Here is an 11,866-nt window from a genome sequence, read left to right on the forward strand (position 1 = left end):
TCGAAGAGACCCTATCAAGTAGTGAAAGTTTAAATATAACCATCCTGTAGATGTAATGACCGATAGAAAATTGTGTATCATAAAATGAACTGCTAAGTTTCCAGGGTGAACTGGTTGTTTCGAAGGAAGGAAGGAAGAAAGATTAGGTTTAACGTCCCGTAGACATCGAGGTCGTTGGAGGCGGAGCACAAGCTCGGATTCTGTCAAGGATGTGGAAGGATATCGACAGTGCCCTTTCAAAGTGGAGGCCTCGAGTTATGTGGAATAAAAATGACTGTGAATGTGTTGATCCTTTAAAGAATGCGGACCCGAAATTACAAAAAATATTGCAGTAAATATACAGGGATATTTTATGGGTATTATGGGATAAGGGACTCGTGACTTGTGGTGGACCATTACAAAGTAGCTGGAACTCTTTGTATCTGGATTGTACTGAAAATACCTGGGTAACTGTGCAAATTGCGATAGTATGCGCTGTCACGTGTTTGAGAACAAACTTGTTCCCGTCAGTCAGGGTGCTTGCTGTTGACAAGAGTAAGTCCACTTTACTCATCGCTCTCACACTTGCGTTCAGTCCTGTTCGCTTCTCTTCCGGGTTTGTTTTCTCGCAAGATTAGTTGTTCGTTACCTGTGATACACAGCAGTGTGGATAGGTTTACTAATGAAGCGTTGGCCGGTATGCACTTCGTGAATGGGTTCACTGAATCGAATGCAAGAGCGACACAACGACGTTATGTTGGACTTCTCCTGCAGCGACGGCAACCTTCTCGCAGTACTTTTGCACTTGTACATAGGCACTTAGGAAAAAACTAGATCATCATGGTCGACGTTATCATCAATATGTGTAAGGAAACAGCATCTGTTGCACTGTACACAAACTGATCTGATAGAGAAAATAGTGATAAAAGTGTACGTGTTTCATCAGATGGTTTATTTACTGCGTGTTTTGTGTTGTACGTTTTGGTTACTATATGCTATAGGTTTTTTCCTCTGTTGCGAAGGTATTTTCACAAAAACAAAGATAAGTTGATGCAAAAAAAAAAAAAAAAAAAAAAACTTAATTACATCCGTTCCGTAGATCGAGCCACCAGAGGCCAAGGGAAACTTGAGCCAAAGTACTCATAATATCCCTTAACTATCTCCGATGTTTTCTTCTGGTTCACTCTGTATTTCTCCTTAAAAAATAACTGAACTTAAGTCCAGGCAGCAAACTATGTGCCGTGGCGTCTTAGACTTCAGGCGCCGACGGCATTACGCAGAGTTTATATTCGTCATGCGGGTTGCAGCAAGCTCGGCTCCTACAGTGCATACGTCACACAATTTCACAACCCCGGAACTTTTCGGCGTGACCAGCAGGGGGCGTCAACAACACTCCGGCCCGGTCACAGCGCGCTGTATACGCCGGAGGTAGAGGTTGAACGTCTTCAAGCATTCGCTATGCCATATGCCGAATATAACCCACACGTATCTGTACACGAGGCGGCTATTTATGCCAGCGCACGAGCTCCGGAGAGCAGTTTCGTCGCAGCCTCAAACCTGAATATTTCCACTGTGCTGCTCCAAGAAGTGTGCCATCGATCTGTTGGCAGTCCGTGACCTCCTCAGGTGGGACTGCAAATGATCGACGGTGTGCTAGTGGAGACTTTGTGTAACTGCACTGCAGTTCTTCTAGCCGACAACATGTCAGACTGGAAATTTCTATTCTCGTTGGAATTAAATATTTAATTACTGTTGGCTCTCAGCACCTCTTCACCGAATCACACCATAAGAGTTGTTAAGTATTTATTTTTCTTGACTGAAGTTGAATTTCAAATTTGGTTTCGAACCTAATTGTGAGGAACTTATTTTTCACATTGTCTTCAAGTTATTAGGACTTCAAGACGCTGTTCGTTGTAGGAAGTGTGACTGCAGAACTTTAATTGACTGATTTTAACGTAAAACTCTTAGGACTTTAAGACATGGTCACAGACGTGTGTGCAACTCTTTCAAGTATCATAGAAATTTTTTTTATTTACTTCGTGATTCAGGAAGTGTAATTGCCTCAGTCATTTACGAACCATCGTTTACTTTGTTTCATTAAGTGAAAGGCTAGCATCCATTTTGTTTCACGTATTGAAGAAACATCCTTTCCTTGGTTTCATTGTGGAGACTATTTTTGTCGAAACTGATTTCAGTGGCTCACAGCACTATGGGACTTAACATTCGAGGCCATCAGTCCCCTAGAACTTAGAACTACTTAAACCTAACTAACCTAAGGACATCACACACAACCATGCCCGAGACAGGATTCGAACCTGCGACCATAGCGGTCGCGCGGTTCCAGACTGAAACTGAGTTCAGTAAACTGTTATTTGTTTCCTATACCTCGAATATATCAATGTAAGCCCGTCCAAGCAATAGCAGCGTCACCTGGCTAGGAATTACTGCTAGTCAGACACACGCACGGTGCATGTAGTTCCAGTGAGCGTGCTGTCGGTGTGCACAATGTGAAAGGCGCGCGATGCATCTGAGACTGCGCGACTTTTCGGGTGTTCGAGGACTGTTGTTGTGCCTCCATCTCGTAGCGAAACCAACGTAAAACCACGTTCAGACGTCCTTGGACGCCTACTCGTTATTACAGATGTCACACGTCGTAGGCTGGGCACACTGGTAAAACAGGACAGTCGGCGAACTGTGGCGAAACTAACAGCAGACTTTAATGCTGGGTAGAGTACAAGTGTGTCTCAACACAGAGTGCACCGAACACTCTTAACTATGGCCCTCTGCAACCGACTACCCACGTATGTGCCAATGTTAGCACTATGACAGCAGCAAATGTGACTGAAATGGGATCTCGACCATCGGGCTGGAAGCTGGCGCAGTGGCATACCGTTGCATGGTCTGAATACTCCAAATACCTTCTTCATCATGCCGTTGGGAGGGCGCGAATCCGTCGTCTTCCACGGGAACAACTCATTGACACCTGCACAGCGGGATGGAGATAAGCTGGCGGTAGCTCCATTATTCTCTGTGGAACATTCAGGTAGATATCAAGGCGTCCATTGGAGCTCTGCAAGGCACCATGATGGCCAAGGAGTACCGCACACTGGCTGCAGACTAAGTACATCCCTTCATGACTATCATGTTCAAATGTGTGTGAAATCTTATGGGACTTAACTGCTAAGGTCATCAGTCCCTAAGCGTACACACTACTTAACCTAAATTATCCTAAGGACAAACACACACAACCATGCCCGAGGGAGGACTCGAACCTCCGCCGGGACCAGCCGCACAGTCCATGACTGCAGCGCCTTAGACCGCTCGGCTAATCCCACGCGGAAACTGTAATGTTTCTCGACGGCGGTGACATTTTTCAGCAATATAATGCGCCCTGTCACAAGGCGAATAGTGAGATGGAGTGGTTCGAGGAACAAAGTGGCGACTTGCAATTGATGTGCTGGCTCCCCAACTCACCAGATGTGAACACATCTGGGATGTGATTGAAGTGGCGTCAGAGCTCATCATTATGTACCATAAAGTGAATTTCAGCACGTTTTGGCAAATCGATGCTTTGAAATGGGGGAAATCAAGAAATCTGTGAACTTCCCGTTCAAGCATGTCCCCGTAGTTAACGGGAATTAGGTGTGCAGATGTGTTGCCAACTGCTTTCAGCGACCTGCCATGGGCTCATTTCTTCCACGCCTCTGTTATCCGTCCCAAAGGGGAACATACCGGCTGTACAGTAAGTGGCGGAGGGTACCCTCTATCACTGTTAGTCGTTTCTCTTACTGTTCCACTCGCAGTCAGCGCGAGGGAAAAACGACTGTCAATATGCCTCCGTATGAGCCTTGATTTTCTCGTATCTTATCTTCGTGGTCCTTACGCAAAATGTATGTCAGTGCAGTAGGATAGTTCTGCCGTCAGCTTCAAATGCCGTTTCTCAAAATTATCCCAGTACTGTCCCTCGAAAAGAACTTCGCTCCATGCAATTCCATTTGAGTTCCAGAAACATCTCCGAAACGCTTGCGTGTTGTTCGACCCTACAGTTAACAAATTTGGTAGCCAGGTTCTGAATTGTTTCGATGTCTTCTTTTAATCCTATCTGGTGCGGATCACAAACACTCGAGCAGTACTTAAGAATAGATCATACTAGCGTCCTATATGCATTCTCATTTACAGATGAACCAGACTGTCCTAGAATTCTCCTAATAAATAGAAGCCGACAACTTCCCTTCTCTAACACAATTGTCACATGCTCGTTCCTTATGCTAACGCTTGGCAGTGTTAAGACAAGATATTTGAACGCCATAACTGCGTAAAGCAGGGCACTAACACTGCTGTAGCCGAACTTCACGGCTGTACTTGTGACTGTCAGCGGTGAACACATCGTTATGTACCATAAAGAGAATATCAGCATGTTTTGGCAAATCGATGCTTTGAAGAGGGGGAAATCGAGAAATCTGTGAACTTGTCGTTCCTGTTTCTAAACTCTAGCAGATGAGCAATATCCTTACACACACTGCCCATCGCGAGACTGCATGCTGCGTGGTATCGTTGCGGGTATGTGACCCGTTAATGAAAGTATACAAGGAGAGCAGAAACGAATAGGGAATGATTCTAGTGACGATGCAGGTCGAAAATTGGGATCCCCACTTTTAACAAAGGATGGATTGTTATCGCCTGTCTTCTGGAAACGCGTATCTTGCAGTTGGTCGGCTATTAACGTGCTACTGTCGTGAGCGCCTATGGAAAGTCGTTGAAGGACGGTGAAACAAAAATAAGCGATAAGGAGATGGACGTGCACGTCGCGTCACATAAATTTGAGGTCGGAGGCTTGCCCGCTCTGTAAAGCAATACTGACGGCAATCTGCGACAATACTAGTGCACTTACACGTTTTTGGGAGCACATTGTTGAACATGGACAGGTGACAATTACGTGTAACCATTTTGCTCCAACAATATCGTCCATGGCGACTGTAGTGGGAACGGGATCATCGAGACTGGAAAGTGGATTAATGGTGACAAGTCAAATGGTCGGGTGAATTACGATTCTTGTTACACCAGAACGATGGTCACGTCCAAATGCCCTTATCCAGGCGAAAGGATGCTCGAAACATGCACCACATCGCGGTCGCCATGGGGGAACTCACATAGACTTCCGTGGACCTGTGGTAATAATCGAAGGCACTAAGGCAGATTTAGACTAGGTGAACATTACTGAGGTTAGAATAAATGCCTTCATGTTTTATACACTATGTGATCAACAGTATCCGGACACCTGCCTGAAATTGATTTACAAGTTCAAGGTGCCCTCCATCGGTAATGCTGGAATTCAATATTGTGTTGGCCCACACGTAGCCTTGATGACAGCTTCCTCTCTCGCAGGCATATGTTCAGTCAGGTGCTCGAAGGTTTCTTGGGGATTGGCAGACCATTCTCCACGGAATGCTGCACTGAGGAGCGGTATCGATGTCGGTCGGTGAAGCCTGGCACGAAGACATCCCAAAGGTGTTCTATAGAATTCAGGTCAGGACTCTGTGCAGGCCAGTCCATTACATCGGCCGCGCATTGTGAGGAGGTATTCGGTCGTGTTGAAAGATGCAAGCCGGCCGCTGTGACCGAGCGGTTCTAGGGGCTTCAGTCTGGAACCGCGCTGCTGCTACGGTCGCAGGTTTGAATCCTGACTCGGGCATGGATGTGTGTGATGTCCTTGGGTTAGTTAAGTTTAAGTAGCTCTAAGTCTAGGGGACTACTGACCTCAGATTGTAAGTCCCATAGTGCTTAGAGCCATTTGACCACTTTTTGAAAGATGCAATCGCCATCCCCGAATTGCTCTTCAACAGTGGGAAGCAAGAAGATGCTTAAAACATCAATGTAGGCCTGTGCTGTGATAGTCCCACGCAAAACAACAAGAGGTGCAAGCACCCTAAAAGAAAATACGACGACACCATAACACCACCGCCTCCCAGTTTTACTGTTGGCACTACACAGGCTGATAGATTAGGTTCACCTGGCATTCGCCACACCCACAGCCTGCCATTGGATCGCCACATTGGGTACCGTGATTCATCACTCCACACAACGTTTTTTCACGGTTCAATCGTCGTTTGGCGTTTACCGGCTTGGTGTGTAGCTTATGAGCAGACGCACCACCATGAAATCCAAGTTTTCTCACCTGCCTAACTGTCATAGTACTTGCAGTGGATCCTAATGCAGTTTGGGATTGCTGTGTGATGGATGGTCTGGATAGATGTCTGCCTATTACACATTACGACCCTCTTCAACTGTCGGCGGTCTCTGTCAGTCAACAGACGAGGTCGGCCTGTACGCTTTTGTGCCGAACGTGCCCCTTCACGTTTCCACTTCACTATCACACCGGAAACAGAGGACCTAGGGATGTTTAGGAGTGTGTAAACTTCGCGTACAGACGTATGACACAAGCGACACCCAATCACCTGACCATGTTCGATGTGCGTGAGTGCCGCGGAGCGCCACATTCTGCTCTCTCACGATGTATAATTACTTCTGAGGTCGTTGAAACGGGTACCTGGCAGTAGGTGGCAGCACAATGCACCTAATATGAAAAACGTATGATTTTGGGGGTGTACGGATACCTTTAATCACATAGGGTGTGTCTTGCTGATGGCGATCGTGTTTTCCAGCAGGATAACTGTGTCACAAAGTCAGAATCTTGCTATATTGGTTTGAGTAGCATGGTAGTGAATTCAAGTTGATACCTAGGGCAACAAACTCTCCTGATCAGAAGCGTATTGAACACCCATCGGACACTATCGGAAGCCACATCCACGAACTATTGGCTTTTTATATTTGACAGCTATCTGTAAATGGTCTTAAATGGTTAATAATGTCATTTTATGCCAAAAGATTCTTTTTTCCTTTTGAATTTCAGTATTATTTTTAATAAACGAAAATGTATTTGAAATAATTTCAAATCCCGTGCTTTTTCAGCAGGACAATGCATGTCCACATAAGGTTGCTCCGCCGCAACGTTCTCTTCGTTGTGTGTAATAACTGCCCCAGCCAGAAAATCACGAGAACTCACGCAAACTGAATGGGACACGTTGAGGCAGGAATTTGCCTGTTTTCTGGTACCTACAAAAACCATTGCCGAATTTCAACTAAAGGCGCACTATGCTTTGGACACACTGTTGCAGGATGCCATTCGGTATCTTTATGAACGTTTCATGCAGTGCCAGCACTGAAGGGAGGGGAGGGGGGACGGGGACGACATTGTGTTTTGATGCAACTCTTTGGGCACTCTTTACTGACATCTATGGTTCATTTGGTCTGAATTTGTTATCATATATTCCAACGATGATGAATTACTTCCACTTCAGCTGTCAATAAAATGACCTTGTTGTTGAGAGTGTTGCATCTTTTTTTCCTACTGCGTAATTGGAACGAATAGCATGAGCGTGACGCACCCGCCAGGAGGTCCTGGTGCGCTGCTCGCGCTCCAGCTGCAGCTGGCGCTGCTGGCCGAAGTAGATGTACATGACGCTGTCGATGACGTCGTGGTCGTGCAGGTCGGGGTCTGGCGCGCCGGGCCGCCACTCCCTGCGCGTCGCCCCCGCCCCCGCCGCTGCCGCTGCCGCCCCCGCGCCACCACCGGCTGCCAGCGACGGCCGCACCGCCTGCCCCCTGACGCCCGGCACCTCGTTGTCGACGTCGTCGTCATCGTCGTCCAGGGTGCTCGGCACCGGGATCACGCCCGGCTCCACGCTCGATAGGTCTGCAGGAACACCAGACAGCCACTTCTGTTGCAACATCTGACTGAGAGTCCACGGACTAGCTTAGCACCCACTGATTCTCTCACGTAAATTGCCTGCACAGAGTATTTTGTTTTTCATTAATCTAATTTTTATGTTGTTCACAAACTGCAATACCTTATTAACTTCTCATGGTAATTAAGGCCATAGAAACATAGTCTCTTCTGAATGTGCTTCTGACCAAAAAGTTATTCTAGTAGCTGGAGTTCAAAGTTTTTGTTTATCATGCCTTTTGCGTTCTTGTGGAGATATTTACATGAAAACTTTTATCTCCTAACACATATTTCTTTATATCTAACCGAGAAGTGAAATACCAATTTTTGTAGATTTACGTTTAAGACTTTTTAAAAATAAATCAATATTTTACTAAAAGTTTTCATCCCTTACTTCACCTCCTTAGGGACTGAATTGCCAAAAGCAGTGAAACACGTAGTTTTTGTTTGTAACAGAGAAGAGAAACACAAATCTTCATAGATTTGGCTTATAAAGCACTTTCTTAATGAAATACTTTCGTAAAACTTTTCATCCCCTGTTTCACATACTCAGGGGGTTGAATTTCCAAAAATATTGAAACTCGTATTTTTTTTATTTCCAACCGAGAAGATAAACACAAAATTTTATAGAGGTAGCTTCAAAAATGCTTTAGTAATTTCTTCAATAATGATTTATTGTCAAAAAAATCTTTCAACTACTATTTACTCCCTTAGTAGCTGAATTTCAAAAAATGCTGAAACACGTAGTTTTTTCTGACTAAGAACCCAAATACCAGTTTTCGTACGTCTAGCTTCAAAATTGATTTAATATCTACATGTATTCAAAAAGCATCTCATCCCTTATTTCACCTCCTTACGAGTAGGATTTCGAATAATCTCTTCAAAATTCAGGTTTCTATCCTTAGCGGTTTGGGTTGGGCAATGATGAGTCAGTGTATGAGTCAGTCGAAATATTTCCTGTTACATATAGAGATAAAGAAACATCTGACAGATATAGGTGCATGCGGCAACATTGTTATACCAGATCATTTTGCATTGTGTGTTCAAACTACGAAGATTCTTAGACTCAAATAATGGCATTGAGACACTACGTGACATTGTTAAACAAAAAGTCAAACACTATCTGGTGAACAGGGTAGCATATGAGATATCTGGAAGGAAACTTCGAAAATATTTAGATACTAAGAGAAAGCCAGTTGTAAGTGACGATGTCGAAGCGAAAACTGTGAGTGAATGAATGAATATCACTGAGGAGTCAGCGAAGCCAGAATAGTTTCTATAGTGAGGACGGCCAGAACCAGTGGATATGTGAGCAACAATGTGGCAGCTATGGCAGAACCGGCAGATTGAAAGGGAACGTATAGACGACTTATAGGATGACAGTTATTGAACTATATGAAAAAGAACGTACATTAGTTACGAACCACGGTGTTCACGCTCTTAACACAACATTTAATTTCGATATCCCTGCCATCATTGGGGATGATGTGCGGCAGACTAATAGCGAAATTTTGCATGATCCGCTGGAGTGTCGGAACATCGATGCTATTGATGACCTCCTGAATGGGTGTTTTCAGCTCAGCAATGGTTTTGGGGTTATTCTGTACACCTTGTCTTTAATATAGCCCAACAAAATGGAGTCGCTTATGTTCAGATCCGGAGAATATGGTGGCCAATCGAGGCCCATGCCAGTGGCCTCTGGTTACCCCAGAGCCAGAGTGTGGTCCATAAAGTGCTCCTCCAGAATATCAACCACTCTCCTGCTTCGATGGGATCGAGCTCCGTCTTGCACGAACCACATCTTATCTAAATCAGTGTCACTTTGGATAATGGGGATAAGTCATCTTCCAAAACCTTTACGTACCATTCGCTAGTCACCGTGCCATCGAGTAATATCGCACCGAATATTCCGTGACTGGACATTGCGTACCACACAGTCACCCGGTGCGAGTGAAGAGACTTTTCGATCGCGAAACGCCGCTTCTCAGTCCCAAAAATGCGCCAGTTTTGCTTATTGACGAACACGTCCAAATAAAAGTGAGCTTCGTCGCTAAATCAAACAATGTATGTGCATAGTAATTCCCATCACGTCCCGCGGCAACCGTGCAGTTTGAACGTCCTACCGCGAACCGTTCAGAATTTATCAGTTCAATAATTGTCACCCAGTATGTCCGCTTCGCAGCAAATCCAGACTGCGGGGGATGTGGTTAATCCGCCATTCCATTGCTTGACTCCGCTGGGACTGTGGATGATGGCGCTAGCTCACCTATGGATCCATGTCAGGGCTGACACGCGGTGGGTTCACGACTGTTTGGGGAAGTTTGGCGATTCCTGGAGCTCTAGAGATTTGGCATGCTGCCACTGGAATAGTGGACTCATTCTCATTGAGGTAAGTAACTGTAGCATGAGTCAAGGATGCAGAAACCTACACCAACAGCTTCCTTAGGAATATGACTTCCCTAATCCTGAAGTTTCTCAGTAGCTGAGATCAGGAACTGCCAGTAGGCCACCTTCTAGATTGCAGTGTCAATGATTAACAAATTTAGTATCGTGAATTGAGGGTTTTCGGTGTTCTTCCCCTTCCATTCAACATTTTTAAAATTTTCTATTTCCCTTATGATTAATTTCATTAATTATTAAAAATGGTTAAATTACAAATGCTGGAGTGAATGTTAATACAGCTTCATTCAACTTTCTGTAGCTATGTGGAAAAAAGACCCTCATTGGATTCCAGGTGGCGGGTATCAAAACTGTGAGCAATAATAAATAAATAAGGGTGCAATTCTTCAGTTCCTTCTGGCATATTTGTTGATCGAATAGTCCACGAGTGTTGAACACTATGAACCGCAGTACACTCGTGGACTGTTCAAACAGATAAATATGGAGACCGTAAGAGTGCTGAAATCTTTTTCCGGCGGTCAGACCCATTTCGTCCACAGTAGACAGTTTTATTTATTGGGAAACTTGAATTTAGTGTTCATTTTTTTTTCATCACCAGTAAGTTTTATGTCAGTAACAACTTTCAAATGCAGATGTATTATCACGCTGGAGAGATCCGAATGACCACGCATGTTAAATAGGCTACCTTCCGAAATGGCTCAATACAGCTGATTTTTCCAAATATTTTCCTTATGTTCAAATATGGTTCAAATGGCTCTGAGTACTATGGGACTTAACTTCTGAGGTCATCACTTCCCTAGAACTTAGAACTACTTAAACCTAACTAACCTAAGGACATCACACACATCCATGCTCGAGGCAGGATTCGAACCTGCGACCGTAGCGGTCGCGCGGTTCCAGACTGAAGCGCCTAGAACCGCTCGGCCACTTCGGCCGGCCTTCCTTATGTTTGAGTAACTTTTGAAGGTCTACAGGAATTCGATGGGGCAGCTGTTTAAGCTCTTGTCATCTAGGCCTCATTCTCAACCTCAAGAACTGTTTCCATGACTCCAAAGTTTGTCTGATAGGGACAAGAAGGTGAAAGTCGGCCTTTTTCGCCAGCAACACCATTAGATAAACACTGCACATAGGGGAAATCATTATGCATCTCCTCCTGCAGTTCTGTGGAGAACGTACGTCCCATTCAGTCCAACGCACTGCATAGCATTACAACTGGGAATCATCGGACATGTTCGACTCTGATGTCGTCTGAGCTACGCCATCGCTTCGTATTGTCACGCTCCCGGATTCCTTATGGCTCCAAAATTCAGATGTCGTGCTGCACCAAGGCAAAACAGTTAATGCCGGCAGTAACAATATTACTGTAGTAGAATGTCAGAGACAGTACACCGACGATCAACAGCTATATTCAATTAAGAATGAAACCGCAAACTGCGATTATGGTTCCGCATCAGATGGAAAATATTTCAGAACAAATGAAAAACTGTGCCAGATAGAGAGTCGAAATATTCTACAGCTGACGCGGAACCATACTCGCAGTTTGCGAGTTCATCCTCAATACCCATATTATTGTCTACCATCTGGATCTGAGATACAACACCGGAGCTGTCTAATCCATTTTTTACTTGGAAAATGTTAAGAGAAGTCGTAGCTGCCCCTTGTTTGTTAAAGGGCCCGCACAACAGACAAGCAAGGTGGGCTGCC

The 11,866-nt window shown here is 44.9% G+C and overlaps 1 protein-coding gene across 1 annotated transcript in view; it reads right to left on the minus strand.

Annotated features, from left to right (window-relative positions):
• The window catches only part of LOC126484843 (cadherin EGF LAG seven-pass G-type receptor 3-like), a 99,462-nt gene extending 91,918 nt beyond the window's left edge, over nucleotides 1-7,544 (minus strand). Inside the window, exon 1 of the mRNA XM_050108439.1 lies at nucleotides 7,425-7,544. Coding sequence (XP_049964396.1) covers nucleotides 7,425-7,496 — 72 coding nt within the window. The 5' untranslated portion in view covers nucleotides 7,497-7,544. The remainder of the gene's footprint in view (nucleotides 1-7,424) is intronic.
• Nucleotides 7,545-11,866: the final 4,322 nt, after the last annotated feature.

The sequence above is a fragment of the Schistocerca serialis genome, chromosome 6 (assembly GCF_023864345.2).
Source record: "Schistocerca serialis cubense isolate TAMUIC-IGC-003099 chromosome 6, iqSchSeri2.2, whole genome shotgun sequence".
Lineage (NCBI taxonomy): Eukaryota > Metazoa > Arthropoda > Insecta > Orthoptera > Acrididae > Schistocerca > Schistocerca serialis.